This window comes from Vespula pensylvanica, chromosome 3 (assembly GCF_014466175.1).
Source record: "Vespula pensylvanica isolate Volc-1 chromosome 3, ASM1446617v1, whole genome shotgun sequence".
Classification (NCBI taxonomy): domain Eukaryota; kingdom Metazoa; phylum Arthropoda; class Insecta; order Hymenoptera; family Vespidae; genus Vespula; species Vespula pensylvanica.
Genome location: NC_057687.1, coordinates 5,571,075 through 5,596,441, shown reverse-complemented (window position 1 = coordinate 5,596,441; position 25,367 = coordinate 5,571,075). Strand labels below are relative to the sequence as shown.

General features: G+C 37.0%; 1 protein-coding gene across 4 annotated transcripts in view; it reads right to left on the bottom strand.

Moving 5' to 3' along the window:
- Positions 1–5,319: 5,319 nt before the first annotated feature.
- The window catches only part of LOC122627890 (RING finger protein 44), a 33,890-nt gene continuing 13,842 nt past the window's right edge, over positions 5,320–25,367 (bottom strand). For 2 of the 4 annotated variants that reach the window (XM_043809509.1, XM_043809510.1), the window contains exons 2-10: positions 14,364–15,002; positions 10,613–10,814; positions 10,096–10,183; positions 9,889–9,974; positions 9,103–9,693; positions 8,778–8,978; positions 8,400–8,692; positions 8,011–8,314; positions 5,320–7,933 (exon numbers count right to left, since the gene is read on the bottom strand). In XM_043809509.1, coding sequence (XP_043665444.1) covers positions 7,859–7,933; positions 8,011–8,314; positions 8,400–8,692; positions 8,778–8,978; positions 9,103–9,693; positions 9,889–9,974; positions 10,096–10,183; positions 10,613–10,814; positions 14,364–14,602 — 2,079 coding nt within the window. In that variant the 5' untranslated portion in view covers positions 14,603–15,002 and the 3' untranslated portion in view covers positions 5,320–7,858. Of the gene's footprint in view, positions 7,934–8,010; positions 8,315–8,399; positions 8,693–8,777; positions 8,979–9,102; positions 9,694–9,888; positions 9,975–10,095; positions 10,184–10,612; positions 10,815–14,363; positions 15,733–25,367 lie in introns of those variants that run through there. The other 2 variants (XM_043809511.1, XM_043809512.1) reach the window with 2 other exon arrangements.

Genomic DNA, 25,367 nt, shown 5'->3' with positions numbered 1-25,367 from the left:
GAGATAGAGAGAGAGAGAGAGAGAGAGAGAGAGAGAGAGAGAAAGAGTGGGAAGGAAGGAGAGAGGGAAATACGAGGACGGAAGGAAACGAGAAACGAAAAAAGGAAGGAAGAAAGAAAGGGACGTGCAAAAAAAGACCGAGAGAGAGAGAGAGAGAGAGAGAGAGAGGAGAAATGGTACGAGAATAAGGGTTGAAATCAACGGTACAGAGGGTGAGGATGAAGTCTGCTCTAAAGCTAGCTCACATGTACACATACACCTAAACGTAATACAAGCATGTACTCCATAAGTTCGAGCGAGGTATAGGGGCGTTCCTTAAAGGGGAAGGCTCGCTTTAAGCGCATATATCGGAGATGGCTTCTTTAAAGAGAGATGGATCGTTCGGTTGGTCGGCTTTCTACGATCACGAGATATGGTCATATCCCACTTAAAGTCACGTTAACGTTCTCTCACTCTTCTCACGATCCAACCCTTCGACGCCTATGAGATATTACCTTCCTCTATACTCTCTCTCTCTCTCTCTCTCTCTCTCTCTCTCTCCCCACATTTTTTACCTCCTTTTTCCACTACACCTTTTCAACCCTCTTCTTTTCTCTTTCTCTTTTTCTCTTTATTTCTTTCTCTCTCTGTCTCTCTTGTGGTCATAGGCAAATCCACGAGTACCGGAGGGTTATGAGAGGGCAAACGCGGAAGAAGGGTGGCCACGGTGGTTAAGGAACGTCGATTAGGTTCGCGAAGTATGTTGTATATAAGCCTCTCCGTTTTTCAAGCAACGCCGTGGAAACGAAAACGAACGAGTACGATTCGATCGTATTTCTCTACCGAGTTTCGCATTTCTTATTCTTTTTTCATTTTTTCTTCTTTTTTCCTTCCACCGATAATTCTCGACCCGTTCTATTCGTTTTCTGTCGACAAGAACGTTACGAGCGAATTGTTCGATTTGGGATTATGGTAAGGATGCTTTGTAAAGCGTGAAAGAATGTGTGTGAAGAAAAGTACGAACTGAAGAATAACTTAATGTGTAAAAACCGTGTAATTTGTTTAATAGGAATAGTAATAATAATAATGGTAATAATATTAATTAATAATAATAATAATAATAATAATAATAATAATATAATGCAATAATATAATAATAATAATAATAATAATAATAATAATAATAATAATAATAATGTGATAACATGTAATGTTTGGCATCGTTATGATTGCGTCTGTACAATAGGTTTTTTAAACCTTTTCTTTTTGCGGCGCATTTTAACTTTGAAGAAAGAAAATAATCAGTCACCCCACGTGGCGCTATGAACACTGAGAAAATACGGTTGCGTTAATAAGTCTATTACCTGGACAATAGCGAGAGATACGAAGTAGTAGTTAATGATAAACGTAATAAACGTATTACTAGTATTCATATAAGCGGCTGGTAATAGTAATATATATAGTCATACATCGACGAGATATAACAACGATAAACAGGGAAAAACTTAATTTTACAAGATAAATCAAAAACGATGACGTCTCCCGTTTATAAACGCGAATAATATATACATTCTTTTCCTCATGCGAAAAATTAATAACAAAAACGATGGTTGGTTGCGATACCAGCGACGATCGTTATTCTTCTTAAGTAATATTATCAAATACATTTACATACACATGTATATATATATATATATATGTGTGTGTGTGTATATCGCTCATAATTACAGTAACATATTATCATCGGCGATGGAAAAGTTTGTAATTATAAAGTACTTTATAAAAAGGGAGGTGGAGGAGGGATCTAGAAGCGACATTCGGTAACAAAACGGAATTCGACGTTCCGACCTGTGTATGTACGTGCATGCTTCTCATATATTTTATAAAGCTCGAGCTTCGGAATTTACTTTGCGTTAATGTAATAGCTATTAAGTATTAAAGTTGTATTTCTCTATTTTACAGTGACCGGAATATAATACAAATGGGGTTTTGATATATGTCCTCGAACGCAATCGACCGACTCCCCCTCTCTCTCTCTCTCTCTCTCTCTCTCTCCCTCTTTTTTCTCTTTCTTTTTCTTTCTTTCTTTCTCCCTCGAAACTTTCTTGTCTTCTTCTCTTTCGCTATTTAAATTACAGTCTCTCTCTATATCCTTAAGAATACTTAAACATTTAGAATCGTACACGAAACATATATCTACAGAGAAAAGCGCTAAAGTAAGCACCATCGATACGAGCAAAGGAAAAAAAAGTTAAAAAAAAAAAAAAGAAAGAAAAAAAAAAGGATTTCGCTCTCTCGAAAAAGCAACGAATGAGAATATTAATTAATGTACGTTGTTGTTATTATTATTATTATTATTACGTATCGCGTAGCTTAATTACAAGAATAACGCGTAAAGGAGGACGAAGACATTTTTAATCAGCATCTCGTTTTTTTCTTCTGGACCATAACTCGCTAGAACAATTTCCAAACATGCAGCGTGGTCCAGCCACGTTTCATTTATTCCTCTTCCTTTTCTTTTTTTTTTCCTCTTTTTCATGTTTTTTTTTTTTTTTGCTTCTTTCCTACGGAGAGACCATTGGACAATTTTTATTTTGCAAGCGGCGTTTGATTCGATACTCCGACCGATCGAAAGGAATTCGTATATATGTATTTCTTTTCTTTTTTTTTATATCGGAGGGAAGTAAGAAAAAATAAGCCTCTATCTCGTCAGGTCACTGGATATGATTCTCGTTCGGAATTCTCCTTTCATCGAGACCTCTCCTTTCATTCTGTTTCGTTTCTCTTTTTCTTTCATTCCTTCTTCTTTTTTTTCTTTTCTTTAATTCTTTCGTTTCTTCGTAAAGATATTTATCATCTCTTGATCATTGCCATTTTTATTCGAATTTTGATTTGCACAGAGATTCTCTTATCGTGTCCCTTTAATCACGAACTAATAACATTTATGTAATCATCACAGAAACCATAATTATTCGGCGTGTATGTACGTGTAATCAGACTCCTTTTTGTCAAAGCTTTCTTCCCCCTTTTTAAAAAGCAATTCCCTCGCGTATCATCTCGGAACAATTTCCTTTTTTTTTTTTTTTGTTATTTTTTCTTTTTTTTGGTGCTATTTCTTTTCGAGTCGATCCCTCGAATATCCCCAACGATTCGAGTTTAGGATTAGAATTGGAATAGAAGGAAAATTTAAGAGGATTTTACAAAACCGTTTGCATATCCTTTTTTTTTTTTTTTTCATGAACTTATCGGATTCGTATATTATTAAATTTCTCGTTGAAACGAACGATCGAGGAATCGATAATGTTTTTTTTTTTTTTTTTTTTTTTTTTTTACTGAAACGATCGATAAGCTGATCGTAAAGTATACTTAAATATACGCCAGACCTAGTTAAACTAACAAAAATATATTACTTATTCCTTTTTCTCACTTTTTATCTTTCACTTGTTTCTATTTTCTTTTTGATATAAGAACTGAGACTTAAGTAAAAATTAATATATACACAAGTAATACAAACAATATGAACGGTTTAATGTTTACCTCGGATAATGGGAGAAGTAATACTTTCTTAAAGCTAGAAACAAGCATAAAGTTAAGTCAGTCAACCAGATCTGGATAATTATAAGAATAATAATTAATACTATATCTTAGAATCTAAACATATCGAGAGACAAAGCGTCGGACGGTAGGAAATCGTTGCAGCCGAAAAAATTCATTCGTTTTAATGACACCAGGCTTGAAAGCTTTTTCGCGTTGCCGGAAAAAAATAATGCAGAAATGACGTACGTCTGAGAATTATTTGCACTACGTGTATATTCACACATACGTATATATATATATATATGTATATATAATGATATAACAGTGACATCTTTCGAAAAAGAAAAAAGCAAAAGAAAAAAAATAGAACCAACAAGAAAGCAAAAAAGAATTAGTCAGAGTTTTGAATAAATGTAAAATTCTAATTTTTAATAATTTTCATTAATATTCAATTAAAATTCAATTAGAATTTTAACGCTGGTAGATCTTTACGGTCGAGCACTCGTCCCTCGTCTCAAAAGTTTCTATGTACCATTAATATGTACGTACGCTTAAAATATAACTTTGAAACACACGAGCGAATTTCTTTTTTTTTTCTCTCCCTCCCCTCATCTCTCTCTGTTTCTCTCTTTCTGTGCTTTCTCTTTACTAATTGTATCACCTTCTCGATGGGACGAGAAGAACGAAAGTTGTGAGTTGCGATGGAAAATGATATGTGTTCTTATGCGTCTAAAAAGGATTAACGACGACGCTTTCTCTTTCTCTCTTCTTTTTCTTCTTTTCATTCCCTCCTCTATGACTTTTCTTTACTTTCTTTTCTTTCTTTACGTTTTTTAATCGCCACTTACATATCTGCCTTTTGATATTGCATTTTATTTTTCTGATAGGATTACCGTGCTCTACACGCTACGTGTCAGCTGTTAGACCCGTAATTATGACGCGTTTCTAAATTAATACACACACTCTACTTACGTATGATTTTCTTGTACGGGCTAATGTTACCACGCGTATGGGAGTAAATCGTTATCTTTGTCTTTTGTGTGTCGACCTGCGAAAAAGAAGGATGAACCGAAAAAAAAAAAAAAATAAATAAATAAATAAATGGAAGAAAAAGAAAAAAGGAAGATAAAGATAAAAGAAAGAAAGAAAAAGAAAAAAAGATATGAAACAGGAGCACCCAATAATACGCAGCACCATCTACATACATAGATCGCTTTACAAGAGATTGTTAACGTCTACCAAACGCATATATGTATGAAGTAAATTGCAAATGATGATGGTAATCTTCTTTTTTTTTTTTTCTTTTTCTTCTTTCGTCAGCCTTTTGTTAAAAAATAAATCTAAAGTTGATATTTGCCGTGCAACTTCGCAGGTTGACACACATAGACACGCACGCACCACACATGCACGCACGCACGTACACACAACAAACAAGTATATGCTCCTGATTACGCGAGTTAATTTTCTGCTTTTTTTTTTCTCTTTCTTTCTTTCTCTCTCTCTCTCTCTCTCTCTCTCTCTTTCTCTCTTATGTTTTTTCTCTCTTTATATATTTCCAAGCGTACTTTTGTGCGAGCAGTTTATGATATCGCACGCTACATGCCTATCTCTGTGTTCTTTTTATTCCTTTTCTCTGTTTCTCTATTTCGAATTTCCTCGATATAGTATGTATCTCGATCACTAATAGTAAAGGCACGCAATGAGAAGTGGAAGGATAGATCAAGAAGATATACCGATACGATCTCGCTTTGTAGATTATCTCAAAAAAGTTTTCTTAGTTCTCGTATTTTTTGTTTCTTATTATTTCTTTTTTTTTTTTTTTTGTTTGCATTTCTCAAAGACGCACGCTCATAGATTAAATGGTATATACCGAGAACTAATAACTTAACGAGTCAGTATTATAGCAATGGCAGAAATATTTATAAATTCAAGAATGTCCACATAGAAATATATGTGTCGATCTTTAAAACGATAGACACAATTCGGAGAAGAAACTTTTAAAAGGTTTTATGAAATTTCTTTGATCTCTTTCCATTAAAAAAAAATTTGTTTCTCCTGCAATTTTGAAAAGCCTTCACTGATGATTCGTTTACCATGTATTTCCAGATGATTTTATCGGGCAGTCTTACTTCGGTTGGATCCAATGATATAAAGCAACATATAACAAATCAAAATATAACAAAACATGTTTGATAAAGTTCATTGTACATATGTTTGTTATTTCAAACAAAAAAAAAAAAAAGAAAAAAAAAACAGCCTTTGAAAATCATGCCTATCCAACTGTATTTTTTGTTACTCGATGATACATTCGAAGGTTTAAGGAGTATAATGTATACGTGATCATAAACGTGCTACAAATGTTGGAAATTCTTCATCCACCTTTGTATCGAAACATATAAATAGAAAAAGCATTTTATATATATATATATATATATATATATATATATATACATATATACATATACATACATACATACATACATACATACACATACAAAACTAAAAGCGTGTATTTTCTTTAATGGCAACGTTCTATCCTCATTTCGAAAACTTTTTTTTTTTTTTTGTTATAAAATGCACCATTGTTCTTACGATACATAAATTTCCCTCATTTCCTTTCCGTGCTATACTCCATTATTACAACACTCGTCAACCCATTATGATGAAATAGGTGATATAATAATCTCTCGAAGTATCAATTTTAATTGAACATGCCAAAATTACAGCCAACTCGATTTTTTCCTCTACGTTTTCTTTCATCTTTCTTTTGTTGCTTCTTCTTATTACATAGGTATGTTTATTCTTTATGAGAAGTGTGTATAAAAAAATATTAATCAATTCGTTTCATCTTCTATCAGAGGTAGATGCGCAGGAAACAGAAGCGGTATCCTTATACTTTTCACTCTCATTTCTTTTTCATTATCTTGCAATTTTGAATAACTGTTGTTGAAGGATCTGTCTCTCTCTCTCTCTCTCTCTCTTTCTTTCTCTTTCTCTTTTTCTTTCTCTCTCTCTCTCTCTCTCTCTCTCTTTCTCTCTCTGATCTTGCTGGTTGATCTCTCGCGGTTGGAATAATTTACATGCATACCTTTACATCTACCTGTACACCTACGAGGCTAGGCTGACTTACACAAATATATATATATATATATATATATATATATACTTATACATATATTTATATATATATCATACACACATTTATATATCTATATATATTTATATATATATATACACATATATATGTATATATTTATATATATTTCATAAAACGTGTAACAGAAATTTTATCGAACCAACACAGAGAAAACAACGGGATGCCTGTTAATCACCGCGAGAGGAATGAGTTTATAATCAGATATACGAGGTCACTAAATTTTTTTTTATAAATTAGTTTACGTGACATCGGTGCGACAATTCAACAGTTCTTTTTTTCTTTTTTTTCTTTTTAATCTATAGCACTCAAATCGCTGTGGGTAGAGATACATACATTCCTTATATAATAAAAATAATCACCCGGCCTACACAAAGACAAGAAAGCATTAACAATAGGAAGTTACGGTTTCTCCTTTGCCTAATAAAAATGTCTCTCTTACCTTTTATTGCAAAAGAATTTATCCTACATTTGGTAAGTTTTTCAAACAAAGACCTAGACTTGGTTTTTATACGCACGCACACATGTATACGAACGTTTATGTAATTATTTACAATTATAGAATAGGATCAGAATTTAAGCTATTACAAAAATGGAACGTTAATGGAAAGTGCTGATTTGTCTGTATACAAATATTATGTACATAAACATATATTAATACAAAATAGCGCAACACAACTAACAAACGAGCGTTAAACCATAATCGAAGCGAATCCGAATAAAATAAACGAACGACAGATTTATTTATCTGCCAATGAAAACTGCATAGTTTTATAACTTTCTCGCAAAACCTTTTTTTTTTTTCGTCTTAAGGTTTCAACAAGTATCAAATTACGCTCTTTAACTTGTTAACTTACAACGCCTGAAAACAAGCAAAAATGATGATGTGTACCCTTCTATTACAAGAGTCCAACATTCTCAAATGAATTCATTTCTTTTGTTGCATTCGCTTTTCTCCGTTTTGTTTTTCTCTTTTTCGAAACAGGGGCTTTACCTTTCCCGAAACGACACTAAGGATTTCCAGGAGTTTGAATACAATCTGATACTTCACTTTCGTCGGAGAAAAAGCAAAAATGCTTATGGACATAAATTTGCACAAACCAACAACATGACGGCCGGAGGCTCTGTGCGAAGTAGCGTCCCCGACGATGGCGAAGATCGGCGCTAGTGCACTTGAGCGGCTCGGCGTCAGTCGCTACTTGCGCCACTATTACCAAAATATTCTCCAGCGTCGCCGCGACATATCGGGCACGTTCTGTTTGACTGTAAACAAAAGGACGATTTTGTTAATCCACATAGAATCGGGAAGATATCTTAATAAATAATTTCGTTGGACTCACTTTAAGCCACTTGTCAATACATTTAGAATGAAATTCGTGCGAGCAGGGCAAAACGCGAAGCGATTGTAGAGCTTCGAAATCGCACATGCAGACAACGCAATTCGTTTGATCACTTTGATGCGTCTCTGCATTGAATTTGTAGGAGGGTAATTGTTCAACCTCCGCACGCGTTAAACCACGTGGCTTAGCTTCTCCAAGTCTTTCCGCCAAGGATAGAAGCGCCTCGTAATTCTCTGTTGCCGAATCGGGCGAGGACAAGTCTGCATGGCTGTATGGAGATAAAGGTGGATTGCTGAACATCGCTCTAAAATTTTGTTTTTATATATCTCTGATTATCACGACAAAAATTAGAAGCAATATCAAGAGTTTTAACATCATTCGAAACTTACAAGAAATGTAGCAAGAATCCTGGATATGTCGTAGGTGGTAACGGAGGCGTGCCTCTCCATCTACTCGATCTTGGTCGCCTGAGAGTATGAACGTTCGAAGCCGCTCTACGAGTTCTCGTCTGAATCATTTCTAACTGGCTATTTCGCGTCTCGGATAAGAAAATCGGAGGCGGTGTTGTAACTTGAGTAAGAGCTGGAGGAGAATACGAATGTGGCAATGGTAACGGTGCACCGGCAGTAGCTCCAACTCTGTGATGATGGTGCGACTCTATCAATTCCAATTCCACCTCTCTCTGAAAGAAATAAATTAGAAAAGTAAATAGGATGTCTCAGCAATTATGATTAATCATATTTTCGTTAGGTTCTTTCTTTCGTTACCTGCTGAGAGAGTTGGTGGTGGGCTGTATAATGAGTAGTATGGACGGGTGGAGGTGGTGCATGTGCATGATGAAGCGCAGCAACTGGACCACCTGCAGGTGTTGGATACCCTCTAGAGGCTGCACCAACTATGGATCCTACCAAACTATGACCAGGATGAGTCGCGTGAGTCGCAGGATAATGATTATGATGATGCGTTACCTAGAAAACATCATTAGTTACTATACACAAGGGGTAATTAGTTTATCGTTGTCGTGAAAAATATTACAGAGGAACGATAAATCATACGTGTAAACAGATCTATGATCCTTTTTTTCTCACTCACTTGACACGAATGTGCGAATGGATGCGCTCCAGTTGGCGTATAAATTCCGTGCAGCTGACAAGGAATTCTATAGCTTGTCGCTTGTGGATGCCACAACGGTTCTCCGCTAACAGCGACACCAAGACCCGACACACCGACTTGACCCACATCGACGACTACTGGTCCGTTAGCGCCTTGCGCGGGATGATGTCCTGTGCCAGGTGGATGTCGAGGATGCGTTTGATGCGCATTGTGAATATTGTGATGCGAACTGTGTAGATTGTGATGGGAATTATGGATATTGTGATGGGAACCATGAATTCCATGATGAGAGTTATGGATCGTGGGATGGGGATTATGGCCAGGGATAAAGGGATAGGAAAGACCAAAGGAATCCGTGTATCGTTGATAACGATTTCTCATTGTAGGACTACCACGAGTAGACATGTGGTTACGCGGAGATCGACGTTGCGAGGCCGATGAAAATTCCCAGGTTGGTGGGGTCGTGTGTAGAGGTGGCGTTGGTGCGGGTGGTGTAGTTTCTCTTACTTCGATACCGGAAACCGTACCATTTCTAGATATCCGACGACGTTTTCTAGACGGAGATTCGCTCTAAAATAATATTCGACGAGTTAGACGATTTGGTCTTTGCCTTTGTGTACAATCGTTAGATCCTTTATTTACGAAATATCTTCAGGTTCTCTATATTCGATATGTCTTTATACCGGCTCTATAACGACATTGCTATGTAATATATTTAATAAAAATTGGAAATGCATTTTGAACTGGAAATGCTTAGTCTCTTACCTTTCTACCATCATCCTGACTAGGTTGCCTATAATAAGCAGGCGAGGCTTGGATCTGTACAGGACTCAGTGGTAACTGGTTTGTGGCTGCAAAAATATGCATACTGTAATACACTTGAGATTCAAGAAACCTCGAAGGAACTATCAAGAAAATGCAAAATTCACTAGATAAAGATCTTTATCGATTAGAAATAAAGGTTAGTTATACCTTGTGAGTTTCTGCGGTATTCCATATCCACATCGCTGGCTGCAAGCCCAGGACTCATATTTGGAAGAGGACCACGCATTATATTCTCCTGCAACAAGGAAAGGATAGTTCTCATGAAACAGAGATCGTCCGATATAAAAATCGGGACTTCGTGTGTTTTGAAAGGCAGTACAACGATATCTCGTGTTTGCGACGACGTTTAAAATTTGATTAGCCATTGTTGACATTTGTTTATAGGAATTTGCATCTGTGCGTGTCATGTGGTGCGCTTACGTCAGACGTGATATTCACCAATAGGAAACTGAGCCCTATCGAACGACGTATCGTCTTATTCGTAACAAACTTCTCAATATAAAAATCGAATTGTGCGTTCTATCCTTCGATGAAGGTTTAAAACTTTTACGGGATTTTTTCTTTCTCTCCTATTTTTTTTTTTTTTTTTTTTTTTAAGTTTTCATCAACGCGAACAGTAATGCAGATTATCGAAGCGATAAGAAAATATTAAAGAATATTTTACTTGTCCGCAAATACTGATGTGAAGCGGCGAAGAATTGGTCGTTGGCCCGACGGGTTCCTGAGGGAAATGAGGTGGCGGGCCTCTCGACTGTGGACTGTGCTGCGGAGGCGGTTTATACCCAACGCTGCTTCCACCTACGCCAGCGTGATAGGAAACTTCCTTACCGGCCGGACCAGCCGATGTGCCAACTCCTGGACAATCCCTATATACCAATAACGAAAAAAGAAAAAAAAAAAGATTTTAGTCAAACGAGTTATATTTTTTTTTTTTAGATTATGTTTTACGAACGATTCAAAGAATCGACATTGGTCGATTTTCAATGAGATGATAAACGTAAATGCGTTTGATTAAACGATTAAAAATGCCCTCGCTGCCGACTAGACTATTTTCTCAGCGTGATTACGAGCAACGCTGGTTATATACGTGTGAAAATCCTTTTTATGCGTCTCATCACGACCGCTGGGAGAGAGAGAACCTACCACCGGTAGACGTTTGCATTCGTAACTTTATAGCCGTACACATTCGTTGTAGCTACGAGTAGAGAGAGAGAGAGAGAGAGAGAGAGAGAGAGAACAGCGGCAAATGACGCAACTTTAGTATAATGCCCTTAATATCATTTTCCGTTTCATCTCGCGGAGCACTGGAGTCGAATGAACATGGTAGTAGTCAGTCGCTATGACCTACGAAATGCATTCGTTTCGTTCTCTCTTCCTACGATCGAAAAATGTAAAAAAAAATATCGACATTTTTCTCCCCCTTCACTTTTTCGGAAAGGGTGTTTCTTTCTTTAGCGAGATATTATTTTTCTAAGAGAAAATCGACAGCGTCCTGCCGGGACAAAAAGAATTAATTAAAACACGACGAGATAACACACACGCACATACACACACATACGCACACAAAATCGATTTGATTTTTGTTTCATTTATTTGTTCTTTTATTTATCCGAAATTCGTGGAAATAATCGATATAAAAACCAGTTCTCTCGAATGACCTGTCGTGAGTTATCAAAGCATAATCGTCCTAGTGTGAACAACGACAAAAAAGAGAATATATATATATATATATCACGTGTGTCTGTGTACGTTTGTTTGTGTATGTGTGTGAAAGCATCTACTAGCGTGTCCATTATAGCGGAGTAGAAGACGAATAAGAAAAAAGGCGTCATTACGAGGCTGGTACATTGAAATCACCTTTCGTCCCCTTTTTTTCACCATAAAGAGAGAGAGTAATTTTGATGAATTTTGCGAACCATCGCATTGTGTGGTTGGCTACACCCTTAACCCGTAGACTCTCTGAAAAATTTGAGGTCGGACGATACACAAGCGTCGAGATGTACGTATAACTTCGAAACGGAAACTAAATGAAACGAAATGAAATAAAATGAAACGAAATGAAACGAAATAAAACGAAACGCGTTTGCGTGCTCGATACTTGTTCGTTGACCTGTCCGCAGAATCCGCAGATTATTTGAATATTTGTCCCCTTATACTCGACGCTGCAGGGCATCATGAATCGATCTCCATCGTTTCATCAGAGGTAATATCTTACGATCGATCGATTCGAGTTACTATACCGATGGACTGACTACTATTACAACAACACCGGAAACTTGAGAACAAATTTGATGTAGAAAGAAAACACCATTTTCTTAATCATCCAAATCGGATAAAGAAAATTATTAAGTAGAAAGTCTATGTTCGAAAAGGAATCTTTAAAAAGAATCGATCTCTTAAAGTTGAAAATACGTTTTGAGCTGATACGTTGATACAAAATGTAGGGCTTGCCGTTTCGTTATCGGCAATGCGAAAAGTGTGCTGGGTGCGGCGTGTAGAGCAAAATTTATACACGGTGAAAATTTTAAAAAGAAGAAATCGTTCTCAACGTGCCAGCCAATTGATCGGTTTCTCGCATGCATCTTCTCGATATACGAATGTTTTCGAAATATATGTGTTATCTAATGAAAGTGAAACTAACGATTTGTAAAGATAGAGATTCCGAGGCATTCTTTTTTTTCTCATGAAAAAAGAAAGAAGACAAGAAATAATAAGATATAGATAATACATTCAAACACACGTGCGACTAAGTATAATACTGCTTACAAAACTTAAGGGTAATTTCTTATCACTGTAAAAAAAAAAAAAAAAAGAAAGAAAAGAAAGAAAGAGAGAGGAAGAGAGAGAAAGATAGATCGATGAAACGAAAAATTAAAGAACGTGCAGCGATAATAAAAAGTTTTTTTATAAAATAATCCTTTGCGAAAACGAAAGAGTATAAGATCTCAGAAAGCTACTTTGACTTAGATCGTCGAGAAGCATGCATGAGGAGCACCCCTATGTGCACGTCGATTATCGTCTATTAGAATCGTCGAACCTCTTAAATGTCGGTTGCTCTGAAAATTAAATACACACTTGCTTGGCCTGAACGCATCACTTAAGATCTCAATATCGTGACATATTGCCCTAACTTTTTATTCGTATACATTTAAAACGAACTTTTAAATTAGAAAAATAATTAAATAAATTCTTTATGTGGATATCGAATTTGATTCTTGTTATCGCGATAATAAGAAAGATAAGAAACAATCATGGCATTCAGTCCAAGTCAGAAAATATAGTGCAGGGGCTCAGGTGAATCGACCGATAAATCACAATCAGTGGTTTTCTTTCTTTCTTTCTTTCTTTCTTTCTTTCTTTCTTTCTTTCTGTCTGTCTTTCGCCTTCTCTCTCTCTCTCTCTCTCTCTCTCTCTCTCTTTTTAAATAAAAAATCCATGACACTCGAATCGCATCCCCTGAGCCCGTTCGCCTATCCAAGATGCATCGGATGTACGTGCCAACGATGTATCAAAGATGCAGCAAGGGTGCATCGATCGTACGTCGCGTGACCAGCTTTCTAAGAAATATTCGAATTGCGTCGAAAGAGTTCGCGAGTTCTCGAGAATTCATCGAAATCGATTGATCGGAGTTGAGACGTTCTCTCGGTGATATAATCGACGTATGTACTTATGTACGCAAGATATCGAGTGAAAGGGGGGAAGGGGGGAGTGGTTATTGTGGTATGTACCAAATGCAATGTACGTATGTACTTACAAATGGAAAACTGATACGATACTATACAGTGTGTGTGTATGTATATATATATATATGTATATATATATATATATATATATATATATATATATATATATATTACACATCGATCAAAAATTTAGAACATAATACAAATTTTAAATAAACTCTAACGATGTTAATTTTCGTTACTAAAATAACACGTCCCCCACGTTTCTTCGTTAGCATTATTCTTCAGGATATACATAAATAGAATGTTAATCCAAAAAAAAAAAAAAAATGAAACTAAATATCACATTAAATTAATCGAAATGAAACTTGTACCACATATTCTTCGAAAAAAAAATTGATACCAATGGCGAGAATAGTAAATCAAAATATTCCTTATCAAGGAAGAGAAGATTTATCAAGGAAGAGAAGAAAAAGAAAAAGAAACAAAACAAAACAAAACAAAAAACAAAAAATAACACGCAATCGCAGCGTACTCGCAACTTTTGATCGATGTTAATCATAATAAGAAAGGAAGAAAAAGAAGAAGAAGAAGAAGAGTAAGCGAAATAAAGAATAGTAGGAAGAATAGGACGAACGAAAAAGTTGCGAGGGATGAAAGAAAGGGTTGGCGAGACATCGCGGACGATGCACCGAAGATGCACCAGTGATGCACCACAAGTGTGTTATATACCCATTATGATAGCGCGGTAGCGACGGGCACTGTCGATACGGATATTCCTTGTTTCCGGCATATTGCTGACCAAGTTGGGTATGCTGAGAATGTTGGTTGTGGGGATGCCACCCCCCACGAGGGTGTGAGGGTGCCGTAGGCCTCGTGTGTGGCCCCGACGAGGCTCCACTGCCAACCACGGCCCTGTAACGTCCCGCGATACCCAAGCCACGATGCTGATGGCTCCCAGGGCCGTTCATTCCGTCTCTTTTCTTTATCTTTCTTCTCCTTCTCCTCCTTTTCCTCTTCCTCTGACACCTCCAAAGCCTCGAACACGACCTCTACCACCTTCCTGCTTCTTCGCGCCTCCTTTTCCTCCTATTGCTTGCTTCTTGCCCCTTTGCAAAGCTCGAACTCGACGAGGATAACCTCGCTAACTCCCACCCACTCTTTCTTTCTTTCTTTCTTTCTTTTCTTTTCTTTCTTTCTTTCGTTCTTTCGTTCTTGCTTGCTTTGCTTTGCTTCGCTTCGCTTTGCTAGCTCGCTCGCTTGCTTGCTTGCTTGCTTGCTTTTCTCGCTCTCTATCCAGGACCGTTCGTATCCGGTACGCTGTTGATTGGTCGACTCCTCCAAGAGGAACCTGGCGGGATATTCGAGCAACTTTACGTCGACGAGTCGTTCAGATTAGATATGTGCGATACAAGCAAAATTGATTTGATACATCTATCGACCTAAGAACATCCGAGCTGGTCGCTAATTTGTTATAATATTTTATCCTATGTTCCAGCTAAATACGATATCTTTTCTTATCTATTAAAGTCATTTTTTTTAAATCTGAATATCTTATCTTTTTGACCAATTTGCACTGTTTTCGAAGAACTTGGAATATCATTCGTAGGAACAAATACAGAGAGACAGCTTCTGACGGTGTTTCTTTTTAGATGTCAGAACTTTTCGTTCTATTTTTCTTTTTCTTTTTTTTTTGTTTCTTTTTCTTTTTCTTTTTTTTTTTTTTCACTCAACTGATATGCGTTCAACTGTAAAATAGAATCAGTTTATGATATAGTTTTACGACCAGTTCGTATGTCGATAGTTTAATCCAGTCTCTGTATGTTCAACTCTGTTAAAACCATTCTGACGTTTCCTTTGATTTTCTGATTCTCTCGCTCACTTTTATAAACGTTTCTTGTTTTTATCCGAGGTTTTTAAAATTTTGAGAAAAGGAGCAACTCGTAATCGACGAAGTGTTACGATAAATGACTTTTGACGTGCTTGAAAAAGATTGAACGACATTTTTATTTCGATAGTTACCTAAACTAGCAAAGCAAACAATAAATGATAACTACCGCATATATCATGCCGATGTCGCATCATATTTTTTCAAAAGAAAAAAAGAAGAAGAAGAAACAAAGAAAAAAAAAGAGTGGGAGAGGAAGAGAGAGAGAGAGAGAGAGAGAGAGAGAGAGAGAGAAGTTGAAAAAATATGACGAACATATATACTTTAAAATGCTCCTTTTCTAACGTTTCACGAATGCTCAAAAGCATAAAAGCAAAGCGTAAAAGCAAAGAAGAAGGAAATAGAAAGTCAACAAAGTACATATAGAGCGTTGCAATTTTTAAAGAATAAAAATGAGATATGTCTAATTAAAAAGTGCAATAGAAATCGAAGTGGCTTATGTCGAAAGTATATGTATGTATATATGGAAGTTCTCTTTGACGATAAGAGACTCGGTAGTATTTGTTTGGTTGCTTATTCGTGTCTATGACAATCCTATTTAAAACTACTTTCATGATGCCGCAAAAGCTCTATCTACAACCTATGGGATAAGTATGAAAAAGAAAAAGAAGTAGAAGTAGAAGAACAAAAAGTAGAAGAACAAGTAGAAAAAGAAGAAGAAGAAGAAGAAGAAGAAGAAGAAGAAAAAGGTTATCGTGCTGTGAAAGAGAAGAAGAGGACGAATGTACACACTACAGTACAGTCTTTGTCTTTGTCTTTGCTAGTTTATACTTCATGAGGAAGTATACGTACCCATACATACATATACATACATACATACATACATATATATATACAAAACATATATATATATATATGTTTGTATTCTACGTATGATGTTTTTCAATTATTTCGTATCTCGTGTCGAGCAGGCGCCATATCGCGATATGGAGCGCGATATCCTATTAAATTTGTGATAAAGTATAGATTATAGAAAATTCATCGACAAAGAAGACTTATATCATTGATATTTCAGAAAAATCAGAAGAAGAGAACAAGATAGAACAATTGTACGACAATTGTAAATTCGTGACTTAAATTTTCGACTTGCTCTCACATAGGTAATAAGACAATACTTTTTTTATTTGGAATAACGCACATTACCGCCTTCGACGATGTTGACTCACGTGTTTCGTTCGCTCTTTTCTCCACTGGTCATGATCGATATTTCAGATTGTAGAACGAGTTATCGTTTGCCGGGACACGGTTTATTTTACGTACGTATATATGTACGTACATTGTACGTGTACCCGTCTATAAAGGATTTCAATAGGTTTCGGCATAAAGGCTACGACATACTCGAGATACATTTATAGCATAGTCGCTAGAGCTTCACTCAATTGATCCGGTAAATAGTGGTAATAATATCAACCTACTTATGTACAATATTCGATTTAAAATCGTAACTATCAATTGATTATTGTTATAAATTTTATATCTCACGGTTAGGTTCGATCGAAGGATTATGAAAAAGTCGACGATTCTTTATGCTTTAAAGACCAACGCCATTTTGATTTATGAGAATTAAAGAAAGCCAGAGAAAGCTGCATTTTTGATTTATAAGAGATGATCTCTTAGCCGGGAAGCAACGATTTGGATACGGTCTCGAAGTCTCTCAACGAATCTTATACAACTTTGTCGACCGCAGAGAGGCCACGATCCGAAATCCGAGAAAACGATTAAGTGAACCGGAATATCCAGGCCCCGTTGCTTCGGGCCCACCTCTCTCCCTCTCTCTCTCTCTCTCTCTCTCTCTACTGCTTTCGTACGGGCCATGGACCGCACAAAGACGAAAAAGTACTCTCGGAGAACGCCAACCAATCGCAACGATTTTCGAGTCGTTCTGCGAGGATCGAATAATGTTGGCCTTCGGAACCAACAAAAAATTCGTCTTTTCAAATTTCTCTCTCTCTCTCTCTCTCTCTCTCTCTCTCTCTCTCTCTTCCTCCTCCTCCTCCCTCTTTCTTTCTCTCTCTCTTTTTTGATACATCTAACACAACAAAAGAACACGTATGAAAGAACGTTCGTATCGATTTCTTTTCATTTTTCTACCTTCACTCAGGATTTCCCAGCATTCCGTAATCGAAAAGGAGGACGTTCCTACGATAGTCGATCATCGTTTATAGAAGCACGAAACTACGGAACATCGATCGTTGCAATATATCGATTGGCTCCTTCGTTCGTTCGGCTACTCTCGACGAAGCACACTACGCTCTTCTCGTTACCATTTCATTTCCTCGACGATCCTATCGATTTACGTAGAAATTTGTATTTAAGCCGAACGCCGCGAGAGACGCGCAACAACCAACGCCGACCGTTTTCACTCGCCTCGATAACGCGTTTCGAAACGAGTTTCGCGCCGGAACGCTTACCAAAGCGATAACTGTTCCTGCGAAACGTAACCGATTTATAAAGACTCTATTATCAAGGGAAATAATCGATTCACAATTCTAAAATAATTATTAACTACGAATTTTTCTTTATTCGAAGTAACGAACAAATGTCGATTATTTTTCTCTCTTTCTTATTTCCTTTTCCTCTTTATTATTTTCTTTTTCTTTTTCCTTTTTGAAAGAACGAAAATCTTATTAAGGTTCTCATGGACTTCCGATTTCATTCGGAGCGTTCGATACCACTCTCGAATGTCTTCTGGTAGGAAGAAACGCGTTAATATAAATTTAAAGTAACAGCCGGTAAAGCCGAAGCGAAGGTAACCGGAATATCGAGGCCCCGTTGTCACGGTGCGTGTGGAGCAGTTCAGGCCACGAGGTGAGCACGCTATATAACTATGCTGTATATACATATACGTACATGTAAAACACATACACACAAACGCAGGCCCAAGCAACATAAGAGGTTGGGCCTTTCGATGATGTGGCGCGCTTGAACAGCCAAGAGAAACTCGTTTACCTTTAAACTCGGTCCATGGTGCGGTGGTGGACTCGAGAACCGACAAAAAGCAAAAGCGTAGCCCATCTCTATGTTCCAAAAAAAAAAAAAATTCTATAGACATCATCGAGTTCTTTCCGATTATTATTTTCGCTTCCATGACGCATCGATTAATAACACGAAATATTAAGGACGACAAGAGGATCGTTAAAATGAAATTATCATATGAATCAAAAATATTGAAACCACTACCGTCCGTTCGAAAAGATAACGCGTTTTGTAAGAACATAACGACGAGAATTTACGAAAGATTTTTTTCGATTCTATGTTTCAAACTTTTCTTTTATTCTATCAGGACGAAAAACGTTGTAGATGTAATGAGATGCTTGAACTTCAAAGATAATTATCGAATATGAGAATCAAAATTTTTGGAAAAGAGAATTGTGATAAAATAAATGGGGACAAAAAAAAAAATAAATCAATCAATCAAAGAACAATTATACTTTTAAAGTATATCATTAATCTCAAGCTCGAGTGAACCAAAGGAATAAGTACCGAGATTTCGAGGGTCCATGTATTAACAACCAGCACGAAGAATCGAATCGGAAAGGAAGGAGATTTGAGTTGAAAGGATCTCTCGAATTTCGAATTTGTCGAGGAGATCTCGTTCTATCGACTTCGACGGAAGCAGCTGCGTTCGTTGATTTTCCAAGGAGCCCGAGAACAGCAGCTGGTGAGCAAGCAGCCAGTCTCGTCGACGTCGTCGTCATCGTCGACGACGAGGCCTCAAATTTTCGTCTCTCTCTCTCTCTCTCTCTCTCTCTCTCTCTCTCTCTCTCTCTCTCTCTCTCTCTTTCTCTCTCGTCCACTCGAGCTACCAAAAAGGGACGAGAAAGGAACGACAAAAGGTGGTAGTCGTCCCTGGGGCGGTGCAAGGGCGGCGTACCGGCACGACACGATGGCGACGTCGATGGCGGCAGGTCGAAACCCTCTGCAGGTCTCGCACACATACACATAGATATAGATATAGACGTACATACACATAGACATACACACTCACCAAGTGCTTCGGTTCTCTCCTTCGAATCCTCCAGGAATCGCTAGCCCGAGAGGACTCGAAGGAGCTCACGCTATCGATCCACGCCGCTTCGTATCACGAAACTGGCTGGCACCCCAGAGAGAAAGCAAGAGAGAGAGAGAAAGAGAGAGAGAGAGAGAGAGAGAGAAAGCAAGAGAGAGAGAAAGAGAGAGGGTGGGTGGGAAGGGAGAGAGAGAGAGAGAGACACGCACACTTCACCCTCCTTCTCTCCTCTCAATCTCCCTCCTAAAACGACGCTATCGAAATCTCGAATTTCCCGCTAGAAGGACGTCACTCTTCTTTACTACTCGTTATAATTCTTCCGTGAAATTTTCAAATCGCTCGATCTAATATTAAAACGCAATTATTCTTCGACAGGCCAGTATACTTGGAAAATTCATTCACACAGGTAGGTGGATAGGTAAAGGGTATACTACTCTCTTGCTCTCTCTCTCTCTCTCTCTCTCTCTCTCTCTCTCTCTCTCTCTCTCTCTAGCGAGTTTATTTTACGAGGAATCTGCGAGATGACGGTCACGACAGCGGTTGTTATATCTTTCTACGTAGATAAGTAGATATACATATATATACACATATATATTATATACACATATGTGTGTATATATATATATATATATATATATATATAGGTTCGTATACTTTCGGCTGGGAAGTTCGTGCACGAACTCTCGGTCTCAGAGATCTTCAGGAAAAAAGATAGATAGATAGATAGATAGAGTGAGAGAGAGTGAGAGAGAGTGAGAGAGAGAGAGAGAGAGAGAGAGAGAGAGAGAGGGACGAGGATACGTTAAAATATTCAGGGTCCACTCGACGAGAAGGTGGGCCTCCGAGGATGCATTTTCTTCGTTCTGCAGCTCGAAAGAGACCTAAGTATAACGAGCTTTCAGAAGCCGCATATAAATTCCCACGTAAGGCGAGTTATTCTTCTCGATGAGCGTGCATTATGCATGGGTTAAATTAGACGTTATCCTTCCATACTTCAAGGGGGAAGAAATTTCGATGGTTTTTCTTTCAAGGATCGATTCTAAGTCTAAAGCTTGGTTTCCTTATCGCTAAGGGGGAAAATACAAATAGATATATCAAACAAAAGAGAAAAAAAGAAGAAGAATGAAAAATTTACAATTTTCAGTAGTTCATTGATAATCGCAAAGATTATCGTCGAAGAAAATTACCTTATGCTGTATATAGTTATATACATAGTAAATACGTGATACATATATACGACGCAAGCGCGATACTTTATTGTGCAGCTCGCCACGATAATTACCGAGGTGCATCAATAAAGTGTTTGCCGGCTCGACGCATGTACCTACGTACCGCAAGTTTATAGGTACCCCATGTATCAACGTCCCACAATCCTAATCATAATTTACTCTACGTTAATCCAGATTATGTTTTATTAGCGCCGCTCCGAGGTCCGCCTTGTACGTTTTTCAACAAACGATTACATACCTACATAGCAAATACGAAATAACGCTGCCGGTATTTTAACGTTAATCTTTCACACGATATTCAATTGTCATCGATAAATCCGACGGAATAATATTATCACGTTAACTCTTAATTCATACTAGTTCAAAGGAGGTGATTTATGTAATAAATCTTCTCTATGTTATATCTATATCTAACTATAGATCAAAACTATAGATCATCGGAGAATTTTTATGATATCTTATCTATTCTCGATCGATAGAAGTCGAATAAAAATGATAGGAATAGAATCGTTTGGATACAATAATTGACTCTTATATATTTTGACATATATCATTCGTTATCCGTTATAATAATGATAAAAAAGCTCGATATCGTGGTTCACTTCGAATACGTAAAAAAAAAAAAAAAAAGAAAGAAAGAAAGAAAGAAAAAAGAATTATACGTAGATACATGTTCGATAGAAAAGTAACTCTTTCGCGTAAGAGTAAATAGTAGATGACGCGATCTCCATTTGTATCTCTTGATTTACGAAAGAAATTCGAACTCGGCTACGTACGTGGATACGTATGTACGTAAGTGCAAGACTAAAAGGGCAAGAGGAGTCGATCAAAGTGCAATACGCGCAATAAGAAACGAAAGTGATCGTTGCTCGGTCTCCGCGTTCTCGCGAGCGTTACGGAGCAGAACACGATGTGAATAAAGTCTGCGGAACGGAGAAACGCTTGCGGCTCTTTCTCGTTTCTTATAGTTAACCAGTCAGTCGAAGCCAATGACTAAGCCGAAGTTGAAGCCAAAGCCTATGTAGCTGTGTAGCTTTTCTTTTGAAATATATCGGTATCGTCATAAAAATATTTTTTATATCTTACTCTCTCCATTCTTATTTTCTGCTGCCTTTTCTCTCTCTTTCTCTCTATCTTTATTTTATTTTATTTTATTTTTTTTTTTTTTTTTTTTAAAGAAAATATATGTATATGTGTTTATGTGCGTTTGAGAAAGAAACGTGCGCTTTACAAGCCTCTTTACCTCTTCCGTCGCAGCTCATTCTTTATTGCCATCAGCGTCTCTCAATAAACTTAACTGCGAGTCAGGGCCGCCGATGTCGGCTATTTTAGAGCGCTCGATTTTATTTGCAGAAACGCGAGCACCACTTTTCCCGTCGTTCACTTTCCTTTTTGCCCCCGACAAATTTCACCCTTTGAACCCGTACGACCAAACGCTCGTACGCGTTCGTGGCGTTCCACTCCGAGTACCGAATTTGGTTGCTACAAAAGGATGCTTTCGAAATAATTGACATTTTTCATCATATTAACTAAATAATCCTTATCAAATCGAAATATAATGAATATCAACAGAATCAATATTGTGTAAGTTAAGAAATTAACTTCTTCAAAGTCATCGGAAATATCGAATAATTTTATAAATATTCATTTTTTGGCGATCAATTTACATAACTATTACATAATATAAATTACATATATAGAAGAATATTATAATATTTAAAATATGTTGCCGATAATAATCGTGGGATCGTAAAAGAAAACGATACGTCCATTTTGATTGTTCCAATTTCGTCGCTTGTCTTGGACAAAAAAAATATATATATATATAAAAAAAAAATTGTTAAAAGCTCTTAATTAGCATAATATGTTAATCTGTAATTAAATTAATTGTGTGTGTGTGTGTATATATATATACATATATTCGAAAATATCGTAACATCGAGATTACCTGCGAAAGCAACGATGCAACAAACATAATCGTATGATTAGTTCTACTGCAATCGATTTCATAATATACTAATCGACCCCACCAATTACACAATTTGCTCGTTGGGAGGTAGTAGCGATCGACGTTCCGTAAGTCGGAACGATTATTTATCTGACGAAAGATCGACATTGTTCCCTATATAATACACGTATATAGTTATAGTTTTGAATTTTCCCGTATCTCGGTAAATTTTTCAAATCGCCTCTCCGCTACGCGTTTCAACGAGAATTTCCACGAGCACATCTCTCTCTCTCTCTCTCTCTCTCTCTCTCTCTCTCTCTCTCCTCCCTTCTCTTCTTCTCTACCATATTGCCGTGCCCGCATACCGGCGCAGCGAATTATAGAGAGTGCCATCCCCCACATTCCCTTCGTTGAATAATGATGGATATTGTAGGCAGCCCTCTAGAGAGAGAAAGAGAGATCGAGAGAAAGAAAGAGAGAAAGGGAGACGGACTCCTCCTCCTCCATCTCTTCTTCCTCTCTTTTTTCCTTCGTCTTCCTCTTCGTTGTACACACATATGCTCCTACACACACATACACACACACAGAGAGAGAGAGAGAGAGAGAGAGAGAGAGAAAGAAACAGACATACACCATCCTTATATAAAATACACACGCAGCAGACATCATCGTCCAGGTATATACATCCGTTCGAAAAAGGTCTTGTATGAAAAGAGTTTCGTCGAGCAGAAAGCCTTTACACCTGGCGAGAAACGTCTGTGCACCTTCTTTTGCGTGTCGGTCTATCGTGGTTGGCTCGGTCTATCGGCCAGCAACAGCAGCAAGCTGCGTTCCTACAATCCACTGGACTTTCCCAGTTTCCATAATACATGATTTCCATCGAGCTTTCCAGTTGTACTCGACTATAAGATGACTATGTGCGTGTATGAGGTATTACACGTATAGAGAGATATACATATAAAGAGTTTTCCCTCTTCTTTTCCTTTTTCTTTTCCTTTTCTTTTTTTTTCCTTTTTTTTTTTTTATTTCTACTTTCTTCCTATAACTTTCAGTTTCTTTCTTTCTTTCTTTCTTTCTTTCTTTATTGTTTTTTTTTTCTTTCTTTTTCGTATTTTGATTTTAATAAAGTTTGATATACCATCAAACTTCGCGTTCACGTGGATTCATGCGAGTACATCGTTCTTAAACATAAATTATAAAACTAGACAAAGTAGAAAATTCAAATTCGCAATTATATACTATATGACAGTTTCCCTTTGGGATTTCAGTAACGTTAACTCTTTTTATTTGTTTCCTTCTTTTGCCTTTTCTTTCAGCTTTATTTCTTGGCACGTCGTAAATATGTCGCGCATGTGTTACACGAAATTCTAAACACTTGACCATAATTCCGATTTTCCTTCCTCTTTTTCCCGATGGTTGAATTTCGTCTGGGCGCGTGAGTATTTTTTAATGAGTACTCGCCGAGCCGTTCTGTATAAAGTGGAAAGAGATTACCAAGCGAATTTTTAAACAGCGCGTTCCCATTGCACATAAAATTTCGTAAGGTTTCGACGAATGCCGAATGTAAGTCCATGAGAGATTACGCTTTAAATTTTCCCGAGAAAATACAAACGTATTTGTAAAAGAAGTGCTGGAATTTTCAGGAAAATCCAACTAATTTTTTTTTTCTTCATACCCTTATCAAAGATCTAGGACGATTTAACGTTTCAAAAAAAAAAAAAAAAAAAAGGAGAAGAAGAAAAGAAAAGAAAAAAGAAAGAAAGAAAAATATGCGTGTGTAGTACTATAATAAATTATAAAGTACCGAGTATCGATGGGAAATAAAAGAATTGTACAACTAACATATTATACGACTATGCGGGTATTGGAACATTCGTTTAACGTTCCAATCGAAAACGTGCTCATGGTCACGTCGACGCTATTGTGTTTTTGGGGTATGAGAGAAACAAAGACAGACATAAAAATGATGAGAAAAAGAGGACGGTCGAGAATTTCGAAAGAGAGGCATAACTTAACTACGTAGGAGAATAACCGTAAATGACAATGACGATGACGATAATAATATTGATGGGTAAGAGGAAATAAAGAAAAGATAGAAGAAAAAGGAAAACCGAATAAACAAGCAAACAATTGATAAGTCGGGACACGCAGGTAAGTGAACAAATTGACTAAGTCAGAAAATCGAAACGTTATTCGTTAGAAAATTGTTCAGGAAAAAAAAAATATAATATATATAAATGGTTGGTTTATGGTCTTTGAACCTTTCTAAGAAAAGGATATATCAAACAAAAAGGTACCGTTTTTATGACGGGCGATACCTAAAGCATATATACTTCCTTAAAAACCCAGGTGGACCTGTCCAGGCTTATTCGAGCCGTACCACCTGCCTGCCACCATAAGACGTTCACATATGCCATACTATCTTACCTTCCCAAGCGTGTTCTCTCGCTACAAGCTTCTCCTCGAGGCGCAAATGCGGCCAAGTTTCTATAGTCTATCTTATCGTAAATGTTCGTCTTTATAATCTTAAAGAAGATACAAGAAATATGTTCATGTGGTGTATGTGTGTGTGTGAAAGTTTAATGCAAATGAAATTTTCTAC